We start from the raw sequence: 22,251 nt of genomic DNA on the forward strand, positions 1-22,251 counted from the left end.
ACATTTACAAAGACCAGACATGGAAAACAGACACACAACAAAGAACATGAAGTAACTTTAATCATACATACAAAGTAACAAAAGCATATGAGCAACTCAGACTCCACTAAAATCTGGGAGCATTGGACCAGATGCATCTTTGTTGATTTTAATATGATTTTATCTGTTTTAGTTTAAACATTGCCGTGTATGCTTTTTGGTCAACAAACTGTCAAGGTAGAATTCGCGAATAAAAGAATACTTAAGATCATATCAATACAGTAATTTAATTCAGGAGGAAAAGATTATCTACAAATTATTAACATGGTTGTGATAGAATACATCTATGTCTTCCCATTATTTTTTTTCCACAAATGCATCTTGATTGAAAAGCACAATTTGCACATACGACATGACCGCATTCGACCAAAACAAATTGAAATTGATTATTCTTGCAGATCGTACAATTCATCATTTGTTTTAACTTGTGGTTTTCAGACAACAGGGAAGAAACATCTGAAAGTCAGAAAGTTATATGTTAAAAAAAAAAAAACATATAATTCATAATTTAAAAAACACAGGGATTTTATGTTTTCATCGATCCAAAATAAATGTTACATGTATAAAGCTGTTACAAAAAATACGACAAAAACGGTAATGAACTTATTAAACCAAAAACTATGAAAACAGATGAACGAAGGTTTCTGATTTTTACACGGGAGTTTAGCTATTACTCAACATTAAAATAAATATGAAGATTAAGCATGATAAAATAGAAACACTAAAGAATATATAAAAATTTGATTGAACACACAAATAAACTAAATGTCAATTAGCATGGACTAGGTGTTTCAATAGGATGGTGTCCTCTGCTTTTCTAGAAATATTCTTTGTGTTTCTCATATCATATTCGTACTACTGACAAAGAAGATGAAAGTTTATTTGATTAAATATGTCCTTATTGCTGATACAGCATTTGGACAAGTTCATGATGGGGGCCGTAGACATTTTGAAGTCATGACTTAAATCACAAGGTGACATCAGATGATTCAAATCAACTTCATAAATTAGGGTACTACTATTTATCAATACATTAAGATAATGTAATGATTTTCTTGGGTATATTAACAGTGTTATTAGCTCAATACACCAACAATGGTTATCTGGTTACATGATATTTATATCTTCACAATAGATTGACGACAATAAAATGCATTCATGCTTGAAACAAATGGTACCCAACATGTGAAATGGCTGTATCAGAGGTTGTTCGGGCATGTGATACAAAGTCAGGATCATCGTGGTAGTTTCCATCTTCACGGATTTTACCTTAATATCTCTCTTTTTTACGGACTTTCCTAATTTAAAGTTCCTTTTGACTTTGCCTAATATTTCGGTATTGTCGTTATTACCCTTCATGAAAAACACGCCTGAACATGGTATTCGGAATACGTATAGACGCCATGAAATGCGCAATATAACATTTCTATTTTACCTTGGAAATTTTGTTGACATCTCTCTTGTTCGTTTACCCCGATTTGTAAACTAGCCTGCCTTTTGTTGTGCAGATTATTATGACTATCCATAGAAGATGCATCATCAAACCCATCTCTTGGTATATCCTCTATCGATATTGCGCTCCGATGTGACAAATCTAAACAAGAAAAAACATATTAAGACATCTTGGAAACACGGAATTTTCAATCAACATGAGTATATTATGTTTTTTTAAAAAAAAATTAAAGGATCTAACCAAACGATATTATTTCTTTCGGATCAGATCAGGTAGGACTCCGAGACGGTCAGCAGTCCTACCGCAACACTTGTTACTCCCGTAGTGGTATTAATTCAATGTGGACCCTGAAAAAATCGAACGATCTTTTGGAGACAATCGGTTCAAGACTATTATCTAAATATAAAAGAGTTAAAAGCTATGATTTTTCAACACTGTATACTTCTATTCCCCATATTCAGTTTCAATCCCGACTTAAAAACATAATATATCTTTGTTCTTCCAAAAAATATGGTAAATAAATCTAGATACAAATATATAGTTCTTGATAGAGATTCCTCATACTTTGTAAGAAATAATTCCAAATCATCTTCCAAATATACAGAGGAAGTTGTTTACAAAATGCTGGAATTTTTATTTGACAACATATTTGTCCAGTACGGTGGACGTGTTTTTCAACAAACGGTCGGCATTCCAATGGGAACAAAAAAGTGCTTCTTTACTTGCTGACCTATTCCTACACTCTAATGATGCTGACTTTATAGCTAATCTGATCCGAAAGAAAAAAAAAACACTGCGAAGTCCGCCTCATGTCTTGACCTATACTTAGAAATCGATGGTAAAGGAAAACTATTGACCAAACTTTACGACAAACGTGATGACTTTTCATTCATAATTGCCAACTTTCCTTTCATCTGTGGCATCATCCCTTCAGCACCTGCATATGGTGTTTTCATATCAAAACTCATACGTTATGCCAGAGCTTGCCGAAACTACACAGACTTTTTGTATCGCGTTAGAACTCTAACACATAAATGTTTAGAACAGGATTATTTTGCTACAAGAATGAAGTCATCACTACAGAAGTTTTATGGTTGTCATCATGAACTCGTGGATCGTTGTGGTGTATCCATCTGCACCATGAACACTGATTTATTCAACAGGTCATAGTTTTCCTTTCCTCGTTTTTCTACCCGGACTTGACTTTTTATGAGCGACTCAGAGGGTGTTTCTAGAAAAGCAGAGGACGCTTGCCCTGCGGGTGTATCTGGTCCATGCTCCCAGTTTTGAGTGGAATCCGAGTTGCTCATTTGCTTTTGTTACTTTGTATGTATGATTTTAGTTACTTTGTGTTCTTTGTTGTGTATGACTGGTTTCCATGTCCGGTCTTTGTCCCTGAATTACATTCTTTTGATTACCACTATAACCTTGGTTCCTTTGATAACACTTTAAAAAAAGACATGCATCTAAAGTATTATAAAATGACATACATCCATTTTAAGAAATGGTGTATCTGGAGCCTTTATATGATATAGAAAGCAACGGAATTTTATATAATTTACATGTTTTGATTTTTCTCTCAGCAAATTTAGTGTCTAGACATCAAACAAATAGAGCAATAAGAAAAGGCAGACGTAAATCAGTCGCGTCATCAATATGTCGGATTACGTTTCTCGTATTTGTTTGTAGACAGCTACCGGGGTTACTGTTCTAGATTAAATGACTGTAGGTATTTTATATTGAATGATGATATTTGCTAAGCATATCAATAAAATATAAAGTTAAAGTATTTTGGGTCGCAAATACTAAGTTATGCACACTAAAATAATTATTTTTGTTATATTTGCACCAAATCATCGTTTCTTAAACTCGGCAAAGTCACCTTTTCAATTTTTCATATAGTTTTCCCAATGGCGTCTTGCCTAGAAGTTTTAACGATAAATACACCCGACACCAATGATATAACGGCTAAAGACTACTTCATGTACATAGATCACAACGGTTTCTATTCATATTTGAATTCATATTTGTTCAAATATATCAAGTGCAACTCGACCTGGATTGATGGACATTTGTGTTACCGTACCAACCTTTTTTTCTCGATACCCAAATAATATGTTCACAAATATTCGTTAATACAGAACATATTTTTTAATTGATGAAGATATGTAGTAATTAAGATCAATTTTATTCCACATAATGAAAGTTCCTAAAAATTTCCGATATTTCTTATTTGGCTTTTTATTTATCACATTTCTATTTGTACTTAAAGTATTCTTGAAATTATTCAGTAGTTTAAAACTTAAATAAAAGTCATAGCTATATACTGAATGATGTAGTGGAGGTTTAAATTATAAGCTGTAGAGAGTTAATTCCGCAGTGTATCTGGCGGGATTTTCCGTACCAGCAGCGGGATGATATGATTGTATAGAAATAAGATAAATAAGATCACCCTGCATGAGTAAAGTAGTAACCTCGCATGATTTGAAAAAAAAGTTAACCCATATATTTTTTCCATTTTTTTTTCAAGTGTTGGTGCTTTAGTTGCATTTGTGGCAGGTGACCGTATAAAAATGTCGATAATGGCAACATTTCAAAAATTTGAATTGATTACTTTATATGCAAATTTAACATACTGTTCAAACGTTTGAGTGAAATGCGACGGACATGATTAAAAATCATCAACATTGCTAGGTCGACGTTTTTTTTTCCAGTTTACCTATTTTTGTGATAGTAAAACACTATTCAAAACACGGAAAATCAGTCTAAGTCTCAGGAGGTTTAGTTTTTAATAGCGGAAAACAATATACACGTCGATACTAAATGTAATATGTAGACAAATAAAATAAGTAAGTAGCAGTCAAGCTAAGAAATGTTAAAAAGGAGATGCTATATGTGTCTTATCTTTTCAATCTGTTCATTTGTTCCTAAAACAAATCGTTCATTATATAGGAGCATTTTTGGAGTGACAATTTTCCCATACCCTTTTCTTTCATAACTAGGTAAATTATATTTCCCATGACCGGAGTCAATTATATACAAGCCTACAGCGGCAGTCGTTCGTTTTTTTCTCTTACTAACTGCTGCTGACGGGCCTTTCGAAATTATCGAAAATTACTCAAATCATACGTCGTTTGACGATCGGATAGAATTGAGTAAAATCATTTTTAGCCAAAAAAGGCTGGATGCAGTGTCTGGAGTGAGTTCCGAACGTCAGACGCTGTTTTAGAGCTAGGGTCAATCATAGCTTGTAACACTGTCGGATATGATTAAGAACCAAATAAACAAATTAGGAAGAAAAACACCATTGTACCCTTTTAATGCACAAATCACATATTGTTCATGATTCTTACATGGACTGCTACCTAACTACATAAAAAAGAAATCCTTTTTTAAAAAAGGATTCCAAAAAGGAGACGTATATAGAAATATAGTTGTGAACATTTCATTCCGCGCACAACAAGCGTTCCTTTTGCATCGTGCTTGAACGCGTTGTGCGGCGATAGGTAGTCATACGTTGATAGGTAGAGATATGAGGAGTAATGTCAAAATGTTCTTTAATTAAACATAATCCAAAGATTTTAAAATAAATTCTTTTAGTGTATTTCTTAATAAGAATCATGCAAAATTGTAAAAAAATGTAAAATGCATGTATAAAACACCGACTTGATAATATAATTTTACTTAAGGGTAATTTTTCACTTTTTGTTAAAATGGTTGAATTTTTTTATCAACAACATATCTGTCCGATGTGGTGGACGGTAGACATTCCCTTGGGTACTAACAGTGCTCCACTATTCTCTGACCTATATGCTGATCTAAAGGTATATCATTTAGCCTGATTGTGATAAAAGGTAGGTTTTTTAAGAGTTGTTGAACAGGTTTGTGAGCAATTGTCAGGTACAACTTGACCTATTTAGTATCAAAGTATTTAACCAGGCTCTGGACAGGGGAGAGGCAGCATGTGCCAAGGTGGCATATCGTAAAACAAACATTTGAGTTGGAGTAAATTATAAGTATTGCCAGATCAATGAAATTGGAAATAGGAACTTTCAGTACAGAAAAATTCCTAAACTTTTGTTCACAAGATCAATAAAGTGCCCACTGATAGCCTTGGGTTTTAAAAATAATCTTGACCACACCCTGTTAGATTTTATCATTTCAATTTTGCGTGGATATTTTTGATTTTTTCTGATCTTAATGACGTGATGTGGACTACTCAAAATTGGTTTTTATTCCTTCACATGTAGAGGGGATATTCTCTTGCATATAGTTCAAGATGGTAGCAAATTGACTATAGAGTCAATCCATGGTTTGCCAAATTTGTATTAAGGCTCTCAGGCACTATGTATCACCATCAGGTGTGTGTGTGTGTGTCAAAATTTGGATAATATAGACATTACATTACATTTTGGCATGTTTAAGAAATTGTAGAAAATTTCATAGAAATAATGATAAAGTTTAGTGTAGAAATATTTTGTAAACCTCTGTGTGATTACAACAAAATTCTGATTTTATGAATAATTCTGAAGACTTGATTTGGAAAGAAAATTATATGATCAAGAGAACTTTGATAAAATGATGATGAACACAGTATTGATTTACATTTTTTATTCTTTAGTTTGTGTTGAATTTTATGTTGTATTTGACAGAAAGAGAGTGTGAGTAGAGAGTCCTATGCTTGTTTTATTTTTTGTTTCATTATTAAAAGTAAATGTTTATTGGTTAATTTTAAGCCTTTTAACAGATAAGTTTTTCCACTTGGGTCTTTAAAGAGTGAAGGTTACTTAGTTACAATAACATATACCATTCCTGTTTGTAATGTGTAACGATGGTTTGTATCTCGGAAGTTCATCTTTATCCAAGACTAATCTAGCTTGACTTTCTTTCTGTTGCTGATCATTACCCTTTACGCCAGGAGATCCACCATCTAGAACATCTAATGGTACATCAACTTTTTTGCCAAGTATTATTTTGGATTTGCATTCGTTGCCTAGAAACACAAAATTATACACTTTAACACTTTAAACTTAAGTTGTGTGATATGAAACACATTTTCTCTACTTAAATCTTTCTTTAATGAATAATTATCAAATGGTTTATGTTCCAACCTGTTGCAAAAATAACCTGTGAGCAAACAAAATATTTATATTTATATATTTTAGACTATTGGTTTTAATATATTCACTGGTTTACTCCCTGTGATGAATGCATCTGCATTTGACATTTCCTCAATTAGTCTATATACATAAATCCACTATATTTGTCACTTTAATCTGAAAATATCCCTCAGGTGGATGCAACATGAAATTCGTATCATTCATTCAATAGATATATCTAAACAGCATGAAAGAATTCGCTTATTATCATTAACTATTACCAAATAAACCAACAATACTATTGCACCCTCAATAAGGATTAAATTATGTGAACAACTGCGTGATGAATTTCCATTGGTACCTCAGTTTATAGGTTTGTAAAGAAAGTAACACGTACTATTTCTGTTCGTAATTGGTAAGGTTTCTTCGCATCTCAAATTTTCATGTTCATCGATGCCAGTTCTACCTTTCTTTTCTTCCGGTCGCCGATCACAGTCCTCTACACATGCAGTGGCGACTTCTGGGTCCCTTTCGTATACATTTTTTGCCATATTCGATATTTTGATATTTATGCCAGAGAAATCTAAACGATAAATGCATTCCCTTTTACTTATCCAAAATATCAAAGAAGATAATTTCTACTTTATCGGATGTAGTATTGTTTAGTGTGTTTGGGTAACATCTCGAGGGAGGAAAGAACAAAAGTCTACATTTTGAAAAAAAAACAAATTGAAATAACAAAATTACAGTTTTAAGGGGATATGACATTTACAAATATATTAATGAAAACTTCTATTTACCTTTACATTAAATCTATTGAAAGGGGACTGGGAAAATGAAGCTAAATAAATTGATTCTAAACAAAGTGGATACCATGATAAATATAATATACTATACACTAATTTATTTTGAAATTTAACACACAGAGTACCATGCCATGATGCAATTTCGTCATTGTTATCTAAGGGTTCATCTATTTGTGTGTCTGTTTGTTCGTCTGTCAGATTATAAATTGTTACCAGTGAATAACTGAAAAGCTTATCGACGGACCCCCCCCCCCCCCACACACACAAAGAAAATGCACACGTGTTTGGAAGTTTTGAGATAATTAAAATTGACACCTCGGTTTTTACGACAAGGAAACAAAAAATAGCTAAAAGTCAATATTTACATGTATCCACAATTAAAGCGTTAATTCAATTGCTATATTACGCAAACAATAAAACGGCAATGTTCAAAGCTTTTCATTTAAATCTTGCAATACTGTTAGACTAATTTACACTATTCAAAACTGCCATATACATATATATAAGTATTTGAATTCTTCAACAATTTGATATCAATTTGATTAGCCTAGGGTATTAAAATGTTTATTCCGATATATCATTCCACTAATGTTTCTTTCCTACGGAATGGTGTTTTTTTATGAAATGATGTATGGCTGCTAAATTATTTATTATGCAAAATAATTTACAGTAGACGTCACCTTACAGTTATCATTACTTTGACTTTCAATTTCGAAAATAATGTTTTTAGAGTGGCAGTGTTTATTACAAAAACAGACAGGAGGTGATTCCCGTATATCAACTGAGTTACTAATCACATAACCCGACTTAGTTTCTTCAATTTGTTGTTGTGCTTTTGAGATAAAAAAGAATAAAATTTATCAATTGTACATGCTATTGTCACTTTGCAAGAATTGCAGTTCTTGATTTTGTTTGATTTGGTTGATTTTATGGGAGATTAAGTTATGATTTTCTCAACAATACAGATCTGAATATAAAAATGATTATTGGCATGTAGAATTATAACATATGCTGACCGGAACAGCATCATTTGTTCCGTGGGGTTTTCCATGCAAAGAATCACTTTGACATTGGAATTGTCTGCATTGTACATGGACTGGTACTTGAACTTTATAAATGTTAACCAGTGAACGTCTTTTTGTGCACAAAATTATGCATGAATTGTTAATATACTTCCTTTTGAATCATGACAAAAGGGTTATTTACTAGATAGATATGGACAAATTTTGTTGATTTGATGCAGTAATTATTTCTATTTTGCTTCGGGTTAACTTCAAATTTTTTTAACATCACATATAAGAATATAAAATCGCATCGATTCGCTCAAAAAGCCGGTATTTGTGTGTACGTTTTAATAATGTTTTTTTTTGTTTGTTCTTCTGTTGTCATATTTTTTTGTTGGGGGGAGGGGGGGGGGGCGGTCGTGGTTGTTTTTTTTACACGAATTATATCTGATTTGAAATTTCAAGATCAATTCTGAAGGGCACCTTGTCTCTGGGGTGCGGATTGACAGTTTTTCTTCTGAATACTTTTTGCCGCTGATGAAGGCCTTATCTTATTTTACTGAGTTCCTATTTTTACCTTTTACACGTGGTTATTGTTCACTAATTCATTATTCTTATTTACGTTTAATGTGAGCCACTACACAACATATATCATTTTTAATAATAACATAGACATACCTTTTATGAATAACAAATACTTTGTAGTGAAGTCCTTCAGATTTCAGCATAACTAACCGTGTTAGTAATACTGTTTAGCCACTCCGATTTGTGATGCAAGATTTCTATGAAAATATATCATACTGATCATTTTAAGAAGTGTGAATCAAACAAACATAACTGGTCATACATGTTTTGTGTAGACCACAACATAAAACCATATCTTTAACAATTTCATTTATTTTAATCTTACAAGAATTCTTATCTGAGCAAGTCATTCTTTTGACAATGTCAATATTCTTCATCTTTTGTATTATTCTACTCATTTACGTCTTGTGTTGAGTGTCATTCTTTCCGAAATTTAAAATGTTTACGTTTTTGTATTGAAAATCTTTCGTTTAGATGAAATTAGCATAAGGATACTGACGACCATTTTGTGTGAAGACAATGTTGATTGAGCATAGCAATATCGTGATTTAGAGTATGAGAAAAAATGTTTGAATCATATAATAGTGTCAGTCTACGTAAGAATTAGGCAGTTGGTGAAACATGGAATAAAAAACCAAACATTTTGTAAGTTTAATTTGACTATTTGCATCATCAAAATCAAAGAAAAAAGACATGATTTTCCACTCAGGTAAATTGAGTTATAATTTCATTGAAATGCACCACAAATGAAAATCTTAAGGTCAGATAACTCTGTAAAAACCCCAAACGAACTAACACGCAAGTAAGATGCATTACAGATATAAGTTGTATTTCAAACTTACATATGGGTATCTACCAGTTTTATGCGAATTAGACCAGACATGGAAAACAAACATACACAACAAAGAACATAAAGGAACTAAAATCATGCATATAAAGTAACAAAAGCAAATGAGCAAATCTGACTCCACTAAAAACTGGGAGCATGGACCAGGTGCACCTGTAGGTAAGCGTCCTCTGCTTTTCTAGAAACATCAGCCGAGTTGCTCATAAAAAATCCGGGATAGACAAACGAGGAAAGGAAAACTATGACCCGTTGAATAAATCAGTTTTCATGGTGGAGATGGATACACCATAACGATCCACGTGTTCAAAATGACAACCATAAAACTTCTGTAGTGACGACTTTAATCTTGTAGCAACATAACCCTGTTCCAGGAGCCTATTTGTTAGAGTTCTAGCACGATACAAAAAGTAGTTTCAGCAAGCTCTGGCATAACGTATGAGTTGTGATATGAACACTCCATACGCAGGTGCTAAATGGATGTTGCCACAGATGAAAGGAAAGTTGACAATTCTGAATGAAAAGTCATCACGTTTGTCGTAAAGTTTGGTCAATAGTTTCCTTTACGATCGATTTCTAAGTATAGGTCAAGATATGAGGCTAACTTAACAGTGTCTGTAGTATCCTTTATCTAAAGTTCTTTTTGATAAAAGAGTAATCAAGGGAACCAAGGTTATAGCCAAAATCAAAAGAATGTAATCCAGGTACAAAGACCACATATGGAAAACAAACATACACAGCAAAGGACATAAAGTAAATAAAATCATACATACAAAGTAACAAAAGCTAATGAGCAACTCGGACTCCGCTAAAAACTGGGAGCATGGACCGGTAGTGGAAGCGTCCTCTGCCTTTCTAGAAACACCCGCCGATTTTCTCATAAAAAAAGTCAAGTCCGGGTAGACGAAAGAGGAAAAGAAAACCATGACACGTCGAAAAAATCAGTTTTCATGGCGCAGATTGATACACCGTAACGATCCACGTGTTCATGATGACGACCATAAAAGTTTTGTTGTGATGACTTCAATCTTGTAGCAACATAACCCTGCTCCAGAAGCCTTTTTGTTAGAAGTTTAGCGCGATACAAATAGTCTGCTTGGTCTCGGCAGATTGTAATAAAGTTATCGTAACTCATTTTTGAAAGCAGGCTACTTTCAAACTTTTTATGATTGAATATAACACTCCCGTAACAAGTTGTAATTCGTTTTGTTTACAAATTATGATTGATACATCTTGTAATATTTCTCAAATCCTTTATTTCGCGAACCAGTAATAGAATCAACCATACCCCTGCCATATGTATAAAAATGACATTTACTTTGCATCAGATTTTAACGACATTTCTATGTACTATAGGCAAATGAATCAATTGAGTACGTCGTAGTGAAAGAATTGATCGTAGACTTGGAAGAAGTGATAAAGAGGAATTTTAGTTATTTTTGATTATTGCTACGGACGGGACAGGATAAACTTATGAAGGTGTTAGCTCCGAAAAGGGTGGAGGAATCTGCGAGACATTTCCTATCCAACAATATTGGTCTTTTTGTCTGCGACTGTGGAATATATATTTTCTAATTCTGGGGATACCTAAACGGAAACATGTTCTTCTAGATCCGTCAGCTCTTAATGTAAGGTTTGGAATACTAAAGGATGTCTTTTCCGTTAACGGTTCTAGTTTTGCTACAGGAAAATATTAAGTCTTAAATTCGAACCTCACAATGTAACCACACATTTCGTATTGAATTGAATTGTAATTACTGCTGGTTCATCAAACATATAGTAGATAGATATCTTTTAAGATTATCTGTGTGAGGCACGTTGATCATTATTTGACATCGTGTTTGCAGTTTTGTTTAAACACGAAGACAATAATATAATTATCTTTATACGGAGAGAAGAATTTAGAAATATTTTAAGGAGGTAGGAACAACAAAGGAGTTGTACAAAGTGTTTTCAAATAGTCTTTCTTTTGTAAAAAGCAACCTACCTTGTGAAATGTATTTTCGCCGTTGGTTTTTCTTCCGGTTTTGTTGGTTTGTTTTGGTTCTTAAAATAGATTGAGCTGACTTAAAATCGAACATATGATTAGCTACTTCAGAAATACTATCGGAATTTATGTCTGCACCGGAAAGGGAAGACAACTCTAGATGAAAATTGACTTCCTGCGTTGGTCTTCCTCATGGTTCACGTGCAGCACATAATCGTATGATTCAGTTGTGGAATAATTTTTTAGGTTGACATTTTGAATTGGAGGTAAGAAGTAGATCAAATATAAAGCTATAACAGGTATACACATTAAACAAGGATATCAAATAAGCGCAAATGCGTTTTTTCTTGTGTAATATGCGCTGGCACTCAACGGCACTTCCAATAGACGATAATTTTTGTAAAAAAAATCCCGATTGAGTGTTTCATTTAAATGTACTATTATGTGAATACGTGTGAAAAGTTGATTTGGGAAATATGAGGTTAAGAGTTAACTCCCTTGGTTATAGATTTTTCTCTATGTATTGTTAAAACTTTTTTTTTTTGATAAAAATCATCAAAATAAAAAACTATATAAATGTTTTTTACATACACTTGAAAACATTACATATACAAATTGAACACAAAGAAAAGAGGGGGGAATTGGAAAATCACATCAATATATTAAATAACAATTGACAACTAGCATAAGTATACATCTTCATTGAAACATACATTTGCATGTTAAATAAATGCTGTTTTACAGAGTGTAGGTTATTTATTCAATAGAGGGGGTTTCAACTGGGATTGCCTTTCCTTTGTTACATTGCTTCCCTTGTTATTAGCAAAAAATATTAGAAATAAGTTATTTAAATTGTATATAAAGAAGATTACTAGTAAAATTTTATAATAAGAGTCATTTTTTACAGATAAACATGCTTCTAGTTATACCTTCATGACAATCTGGTTTTTCAATTATATCTGAAGATTTGAAAATATTTCGAAAAAAATATAGTAAACAAATATTACCTTTATGATAACATACTACATGGTTGATTTAATTGGATATCCATTGTGCACATCAACTGCATATAACACATGTAGACTATAGAAAGTATTTTTTATCAACAATTATACATTTTTTTCCATAGATGTAAAACTGATGTGAAATAATCATAATTATAAAATATTACTGTCATTACATAGTGGAATTTTAAAAATGAATTTTCTTTTTCAATTAAAGTAAGTATCAGGAATTTCCATGGATCAAAATGAACATATGGCTCAATCTCGGGTTGGACACATTTTCATTGTGGCGCATGTCCTTTAACACAGAAAATAAATTGCCAAAGAAAGTATAATAGGTTGAACGAGACGTATTTAATAGCACAAGCTTCAACATAGAAATTTATAAACAACAGTTATGGTAAATCTTTCTATCTGCACTGTCCAACTCAGTTATACTAAGGTGAATTTTTCCCTTCCCTATAGGCTTGACCACAGGTCCACAGCTCTAGAGGAATTAAAGTAGGTGTGGTCATTGTGTTGTTGCCATTATAAAAGTTTTTTTGTATAATTTAACCACAATAACTTATGACAGGTATAGGTAATTAATAAGTAAGCGTAATTGGGAAATACATTGTCGATTTGTGATGTGTGACGCAAATTGTTGAATACATGGCGCACGTGAAATGAACACATCGCGCTTGTTTTGAATTCATGGCACGAGGAAAGTAACACATGGCACAGGGCCATGCAGAAAGAGGTCATGAAGAACCCTTAGTATGTATATATACAAATTATCATCAATATTAAGTATGGCTATTTTCCTTAGTGAAACAATCTTTTTTTTCAGAAATACTTCACATTATATAGTATACAGAGATTCTACTTGAAAATGTTTGCTTTATAGTCACTTGGTAAGGTTAAAAATTTTAAAGTTATCTGAAAATTGAGATTAAATAATCCAAATAATGTGTCTGGTTGGGTTGCCTACCTGTGGCCTGTTTCTTCCTTGGTCTAGCACAATAACAATCAAGCTCAGCTTCTCACACTTTTGTTTCATTGACTAATTAATAATGATTTTGTATGTCAATTACATTCTAAATTTTGAATATATTTCTGTTGTTGTGCATAGATAGTTTAATCAATATAGCAATGTTTTACCACAGATTGCATTAAAATACTTTTAAGCTCTAATTAATAGCAAAACTAGAAACCTAATATAGTCTTACATAATCTATTTTGGGTTTACCATAAATTTTTCAGATTTCCTTTGGATAGGGGAGATAACTCTAAAGCTTATTAAATTGATAGAAACTCATTACAATGCCTTATATGATAAACTAAATTTAGAAATACTAAATATTTACTAAATTTCATGATGCAACCAATAAATCTATCATGTATGATATGATGTTTTTTATTTTATATGAAAACAATACAATATAGTATTTTTCTCCTTTCCATTGGTGATGTTTTTATTACATTCTTTATTGTAGATTGATACATTTCCTGTATAACACGATACATTTCCTGTATAACAGGTCTTACTTGGTATGTACATATTTAGTATTATTAGAAACATCGTGCAGTTGCTTGGGCTAACAAATAAAGAGCTCTCTTCTTTATGTCCTAGACTAGTTATGAAAACAATCATACTCTAAAACCAGTTATTAATTCCATCTGTCGTTTTTGGCTTTAATTTTATCCAAACATTATAGATTTTAAACTTGAATATTGAAGAAAATATATAATTTTACATAGATTTACAGAAATTTTGATGAGATGTTAATTTTACAGAAAATGGCAAGATGTCAATATAGGACACAATTATTGGAAATGCCACAATGCAATGATGCAAGAATAGGTTACTATATAGATTTGTCTGCAGAGAAAACATTGATGTTTTCCCAGACTTCAATATTGCAGAGGAACTTGCTGATCCATGCACATACCCATGTGACTGTAATTGTTGCAATTGCAGGACAAATGCAAGTGTTATAGTTGCTCCAGAAACAGTGGATTCACCTGATTCCCTGTTTGATCTAAGTGACACGTGGTCAGATGATTCATCCACTGTTGATGTCACATGCTGTACATAAGATGAAGGCAGTATGGCAATTTCAGAATCAGATTCCAGTAGCTTTAATCTAGAATCACAAACACAATCAAATTTGTTTGATGAGTATGACAGTCAACTGTGGTCTGATTCTGAATATGCTGTCAAACATGTAGCAAAATCACCTGGCATTTGTCTTAGTGACAGTGATTGTGTATCTCAGCCTCGAAACTGTTTACATAACCAACAGGAGGAAGTATCCTTCATTGATGCTGACACCCAAATGCCACCTGATCTTTTTGCATGTTCAGCAGGTGTAAGTTTCAGTGATGCAGAAACTCAGCCTCCTTTTAGTTATGAAAATAATAAATTTAATATTTTAACTACTGAAGATATAAAAACTTTTAACAATAAATACATGTGGAATTAAAGACTTTATTCTTTATTTAAACGTTTGCTTATTTATTAACACAAAGCTATATATTTTGCTTTAACCTAATGGGGGAGCATTATTATAAACTTTTGTGTGCTTTTTCAATTATTTCAGAATGGATTTGGTTAAAGCATTGTTTTAGTTGTACTATATGCTTTTAATTTTCCTTTAGCATTTTAAGTTATTTTAGAATTGCTTTTGTTGGTACATTATATCAGTTGCATTTTATGTTTTTTATTTTGCATTCAATAATTATAAATATAGTACTTAATACATGTTAAATTACTATTTTACAGATTATATATTGGAATCCTAAAACTGGAGGAAAAGAAAATAAAAGTTTGGACAAATATGAACTCACAGATGACAAATTTAGTAATGATCTTCTGGAAGGCACTCTTAAACTGAAATGTAAGCAATATATATATTTAAACAAGAATTTGTTTAATGCATATGTCTGTTTTTAACTTCTACAGATATTTGTTTTAAGAAAATTAAAATTAAGTATGACCTAATACTTTTTTTGTATTTTTGTTTAAAATTTTATTTATTTAAAATCAAATAATTATGCTTCTTAAGTGTATATTTTTTTTCTTATTTTTTTCAGAAATAATTGAATTGGTGAAACAGACTTTAGTTCATTGATTTGGAATAAACCACAGTAAGTTCCTTGAAATAAGTTTGAGTTATCTCTGTTAGTAATTTCAAAATCTATGTTTTTGGAAAACTTTATATGTTGCTATTATTAGAAATGGGGATATCTGTTTATTGAAAGTAACCAATCAAATATGGTTATGTGGTTTTGAAAGGTCATGGACTTCTATAAAGGAAGTTACATATAAATTTGAAATTTTATTGGATATTTTTTTTTCCTGAATTAGCTAATATGATACATTCTTCTTTCCTTGAAGAAATTAAAGTTTCGTTGAACATATGTTGTATATTCCTTATATTTTAAAAAAATCAAAATATATTCAAAAGCGCGAAGATCGTGACTCATTATATAGGTCAACTAGAAAATCACGCCCCATATACTTTCGTATAGCGAGGATGATAAAATACTATAAATAGAAAACAAACACAAGTGCATTTAACAATTTACTACATAAAGGTATGTGGTTGAAGTGTGGTTGAATTTATCATAAATTCTAGGGTATATATACATAACAGTATAATATTTGTGTCAAGATACATTTAAGCTCGATGATTTTTTTCTCAGTACGATTGAAGCAATCAGGAAAAACGTATACGTTGCAAGTGAAATAAAACCCTCTGCAAACAGAAATGATGCATAATTAACTGATGTATAGTTTGACGGTCATGTACTTCAGTCGTCAAATTCTAAAATTGCTGTATCTACCACAAGTTGTCGTGGAAAGTCGGTTGGACAACCATACTTAAATTAAACAATCTCCATGATGGAATACAATCGTGCCTACAATGCTACCGATATATTATCTCTACGGGTTCATCACGACATAGCTGTTGCACTTAATAATAAAAAAAATTGCAACTCTATTAATGTAAGATATTAAGGCTGCATTTTATGTCATCGATCATTCAATATTACGTTAAATACTTGGATACACTATCGGAATATCCGGAGTCGCGTTAAAGTAATTGCTTTTATATCTTATTAATGCTCAATGCATTCCAATTCGTACCGCTCACTTTGGCCGAATTAATCTTTATTATGGTATTCCACAGGGATACGTTCTCTGAACTAAGCTGTATTGCATTTTCCCGAGATCCATTGGTGAAATGCAGAATATATATTACCGTTGCTTCTAGTATTATTCACACGTGATTTGGTAATTAAACAGGTAGCTAATAATAAGCATTGTAAACAATAATTGTCATAAAAAATGGATAGTGATGATAATGATACATGCTTCTTCGTCTACTACTACTATTACTTATATTGATAATCAGATAATAATTGATAACAATAAGAAATGTTTTAAATATTTTATGCCACAACAACTAATCTAACGTCAAAATGAAATGTCTGACCTTTCCGACATCACTCTTTGACAATTGCAAAAATACAAAATATCTAATTTATTCGGCAATATTTATTATAGTTCGTCGTCACCATCTATCCAATCCTATGACTTTTTACCACAGAAGATCTAACACTTAAAAAGAACCTTGGTGACAGTGGCGTGTAAACTACAGATACTAGATTGACACTGACTTCGTTTCAGGACATAGTGGTATGCTTTTGTACAGCAGAAAAATGGATCCACTGATGACATTAGAAAATTTCGACGTATCATTTTTATCATGCACTTCGAAGAAGTGAAAATAGGATTTTGAGATATTCGCAAATGTAACTATACACGAGAAATGGTTAACCTACAATAAAGTGCTCAAGTTATTAGTTTGAACAAGGCGAGATAAATTTACAAGATACTTCCTTGTGCCACTGAGGAAGACAAAATAACTGCTGTATAGATTAATCCACATATCTAAAGGTGCAGATGTCCGTTTAAGGAATTGCTATGAAGTTGATGTCAAGCATCAGGGACACACATTATTTATTCTTCTCCCAAGTGACGGAGTAAAAATCGATTTGTATCACTGTATGTAAAGTTTGTATTGATCAGTTCTGTAGAGTTTCGCTCGATCTATTTATGATTTATTGACTCCGTGAGGCCCTTGTCACAGCCGAAACATATGCAAGCAGTGTTGATAAAAACTACAGATGTTTAATTGACAGTGCTTTACACCAGACATATAGATAAAAAAAGATCGTCGGAAAAACTAAATTAAAGTTTATTGGATTCAGCATCAACATGGAAGAAGTTGGAAAAGAGGTTTTTAGTTGAAAGCAAAACACTGATAGTAAAATGCTCTAGTTCCATATTGGCACACAGAGAAACGTCTTTTTACCAGTTGAACCTAGGGGAAGGAAACAAACTGTGAGAATAATCTTGACAGTTTTGATGTTTATCGCAATATGATCATAAAACAGAAAACTGTGGAGATGTAAATTAATCTTAAAACCAACTATCGCTATCGCTAAATGATAATACTTTCCAATTGAGTGATATGATTAATTCGATTGAGAAGTTTCTAAAGTTAAGACATCTTTTAGGATTTAAGGAAAGTGCTAACAGATGGAATTGCAATTTGCCATATTTATAAACATAAATACCAATATTTCTCTTGATTTTATAAGATTTGCTATTACAATGATTACAAATGAAAAATTAGGACCCCGAACGGCTTTACTTATTGATCCTCAAATGTCGATTTGTTAGTATGGCAAAAACATGAAACCATAGAGGAATGGATAATGTCCTACGTATATAAGTTCATTTCTTTACCAGTAGTAAACGATATTTCGTTCTTTTTTACCATTCACAATAAGGAACTCTTAATTTCTTGAATATGTTTGATGTATTCCAAAAGAAAGGTTTCTCTTGACATCATTACCAACGCTCCCTTTTCACGAGACAACACTTAATACGTCTGTTTCCTCCAAGTGTTTTCACAGATAGGTATAAACAGGTATAAATAGGTATAAAGAAATTATATAGCTATACAGGTGTTTTACCATTTTTTATTTTTTAATATCAAATTACGTATTACATATTTAAAGGACTGCACTAAGACGGTATATTACATATATAAATGTAAGGACATAATGATTAAACTTGTCCAAATCCCTTAACGTTTTACGTTGACATTTGCCCATTATTTACGAAAGAACTAGATATATCTAATTAGAAACTTGATATTAATTGGCGTAACAAAGTCTGATTGAAAAGAATCCCCCATACGTCACCTGCAGACGTTGATTTCTATCCAAGAGACGATATTTGTTGAACACCCTCCCGTTCAGGACACGGAAGAGACTTTCATCCGACGAAATAATCCTGGTAATCTTTTTTCTAAAAGATAGTAGTACTAGAAACATTCGCTGTTGAAGTTATATCTAGATATACTGCAACTTTTTGTAAGTAGAACCATAAAGTATTCCCGTACTCCTTTTGTAAATCGGCTGCAATTAGTATGTTTGATTTTAGGATTATCAAAAGAACTAAACAATAAACAAATAAGACATATATTTGCACCTGTACCATATAGGTCAAATGCATTTCTAAAATTTATCCTGTATAAATTTGAAAAATGTTGGGGGATATGACGAACATATTGACGTAAAAACAATAGCCATATAAGCAAATGATATACAAGCAAACCAAAGCATGAATGAAAATGAAATAAACATGCAAACCGTGGACAAAGCTAAGGTAGAGACATCCCAACTCCTCTCACTGGAGAATTAAAAAGGAAACCCAAAATTTATTTAATGGGAAAAACAGAATAGGAGGTGCACAATAGCGCCATGTGAAATCAAAAGTGTAGAAGTTTCATCAAATTTCATTCAACTATTTGCATTAGAACATTGGAGATGGACGATACGACGGACAAATAGACTGAGATAATGAGATATAATTCCCACTTCTAAGGTCGAAATATAAAAAAAGAACACTTCATTGTATATGTTCTATTATGACTACCTTAGACTTTAAACCCATTTTCTGATATAAGCGGATCTTAGTTTAAAGATTTCATTTCAACTGCCTTAGTTACATATACTAGTACAAAGATATAACCAAAAAGAATATATAAAACAAATGAAAGAGTAATCAAGGGAACCAAGGTGATAGCGGTAATCAAATGAATGTAATCCAGGGACAAAGACCAGACATGGAAAACAGACATACACAACAAAGAACAAAAACTAAAATCACACATACAAAGTAACAAAAGTAAATGAGCAACTCGGACTCCACTAGAAACTGGGTGCACCGGTAGGGTAAGCGTCCTCTGCTTTTCTAGAAACACCCGCCGAGTTGCTCATAAAAAGTCAAGTCCGGGGTAGACAAACGAGGAAAGGAAAACTATGACCCGTTGAATAAATCAGTTTTCATGGCTCAGATGGATAAACCATAACGATCCACAAGTTCATGATGACGACCATAAAACTTCTGTAGTGATGACTTCTATCTTGTAGCAATATAACCCTGTTCCAGAAGCCTATTTGGTAGAGTTCTAGTGCAATACAAAAAGTCTGCGTAGTTTGGCAAGCTCTGGCATAACGTATGAGTTGTGATATGAACACTCCATACGCAGGAGCCCAAGGGATGTTGCCACAGATGTAAGGAATGTTGACAATTCTGAATGAAAAGTCATCACGTTTGTCGTAAAGATTGGTCAATAGTTTTCCTTTACCATCGATTTCTAAGTGTAGGTCAATAGTAGGTAGGTAAAACAAATAAACAAACAAACAAAAAACAAAAACACAAATGAAACAACTTCAAAATAAACAAATCAGTGATATCATACACCATTATAGGCTTGGATAAAACCATATATGGAGAGATGTTGTCAAATGAGTTAAAATTTAAATAAAGTTTATCATTGTAAAACGCTCCTGTATTCTCAAAGTTCATGCTCTGCCAGTACCAACCCGGAAATTCAAAATATCTATCACAAACTGTCTGTTGCAAAAACCCAAAAAAGTTCAGAAATAGACTGCATTGTAAAAAGAAATTGAACGAATATTACACTTGATCGACACAGAGAATTTAAAAATTAAGACATAATGTTTCATCGTCTCTATACGTACTTAGAATTGTTTTATTTAATGAATGACAATATTTGGCTTAAATAAAGAAGAGTTACCTCTTTTTGTCAGTAAGATGCAAATTCCTCTGGGTATCCTCTGGATATTTGTTAATTGTTAGCAACCAAATAAGGCATTATGATATTGAAAGGTAAACAGTAATTTGCATTGAATTTGGAGTCTTTCGTTCATTTGATTTCAACAAGTGTTCATAAAATTTATTTGAATTAGTGAAATCGCCCCTAAATTTCAGTGTTTCGCTAGAAAATAATAATATCAGTTGATGTGTTTTGAAGTAACAATGATTGTTAATATAACGGTTTGCAACCAAATCTCAAGTTTGTTTAGAATATTATGATAATCATAACACAAATCAAGTTGATATGTTAAGGAAATGCTCCGTATATTAATTTTTGGAGGTCCAGTTTAGTTTCTTTTGATTGTACATAAAAACATTGTATCATTTAAACTTAAAACATACTTTTGTCAACAGACTCCTTGTTTACAATTTTCTGTGTGACATGAACCTTTATTATGGAATTGGATTTTATTGAATTGCTACAGACACGGGTAATATTACAGGTAACAACTCGTAACTTTAACAATGACAGCTTCTGATTTTTATAAAAGAAAAAGTACTTTGTAAGAAACAAAAATACATATTTTTCACATCAAATTATGGTTAATCAAACCGTCTCCTTTAATACAATTATATTTTGTGCTGCCTTGATCACAGTTCAAGGTGAACATTTTCGTTAATATACACACTAAGTGTTTAACAAATTTAATCTCCTGAAAACAATAAAATTCGAGTTTTCTATGTGATACATATATAGAGACTAGGAGTAAACAAAAATAATTGATTAAATTTATAACTTTCAAATAATATCTCCAGGCACATAATAAGATTCAATGCGTATATGAAACCTTATAGCAGCGGTACTGGCGACTTTTACTAGTATGGCATGCCAACAATAATATAAGATAGGCATATCTGAGGTATGCAAACTGATGTTTTAAATATCAATTGTTTAACAAAAATAAATTTTGTGACAATTTCTAAATATGTGAAAAGCCAAAATACTTATTGATAAAACAGAAGTACATTCACTTGTGCTAAGACTACTGCTTCGCCTTTTTTATAATCTAAAAAGAAACCCATTCAAAACGTGTTGCGTTAGAGACTTTACTAACAAAGGCACGAATGAAATACTTAAATTTTCAAATCATATATAAAGGCTTAGTTATGAAAATACAGAATGATTACAGTACAACATACCTTACTTGTATGGTAAGTAGAACTTGGAAAGCTCGCCAAAACTAA

The 22,251-nt window shown here is 32.0% G+C and overlaps 1 protein-coding gene and 1 long non-coding RNA gene across 3 annotated transcripts; one reads left to right on the plus strand and one right to left on the minus strand.

Moving 5' to 3' along the window:
• Positions 1–247: 247 nt before the first annotated feature.
• On the minus strand, positions 248–11,956 carry LOC148614326 (uncharacterized). Of its 2 annotated transcripts, none has more exons than XM_088588413.1 (6): positions 11,818–11,956; positions 9,080–9,183; positions 6,989–7,174; positions 6,399–6,485; positions 1,475–1,633; positions 248–495 (listed from the first exon to the last, which is right to left on the minus strand). In XM_088588413.1, the coding sequence occupies exons 3-6, from the start codon at positions 7,140–7,142 to the stop codon at positions 299–301; spliced, it is 597 nt and encodes a 198-aa protein (XP_088444539.1). In that variant the 5' UTR covers positions 7,143–7,174; positions 9,080–9,183; positions 11,818–11,956; the 3' UTR covers positions 248–298. The 2 variants fall into 2 exon arrangements, with proteins under 2 accessions (XP_088444539.1, XP_088444538.1); XM_088588412.1 differs by having other exon boundaries at positions 6,300–6,485.
• On the plus strand, positions 11,947–20,632 carry LOC148614327 (uncharacterized). The gene is made up of 6 exons (XR_015923639.1): positions 11,947–12,083; positions 13,651–13,714; positions 14,297–14,351; positions 15,586–15,700; positions 15,897–15,950; positions 17,374–20,632. It is a non-coding gene; the product is annotated as an uncharacterized LOC148614327 (long non-coding RNA).
• The last annotated feature ends 1,619 nt before the right edge of the window (positions 20,633–22,251 follow it).

The sequence above is a fragment of the Perna viridis genome, chromosome 6, assembly GCF_037379345.1.
Source record: "Perna viridis isolate PV_CMFRI_1.1 ecotype Kerala chromosome 6, ASM3737934v1, whole genome shotgun sequence".
Taxonomy (NCBI): Eukaryota; Metazoa; Mollusca; class Bivalvia; order Mytilida; family Mytilidae; genus Perna; species Perna viridis.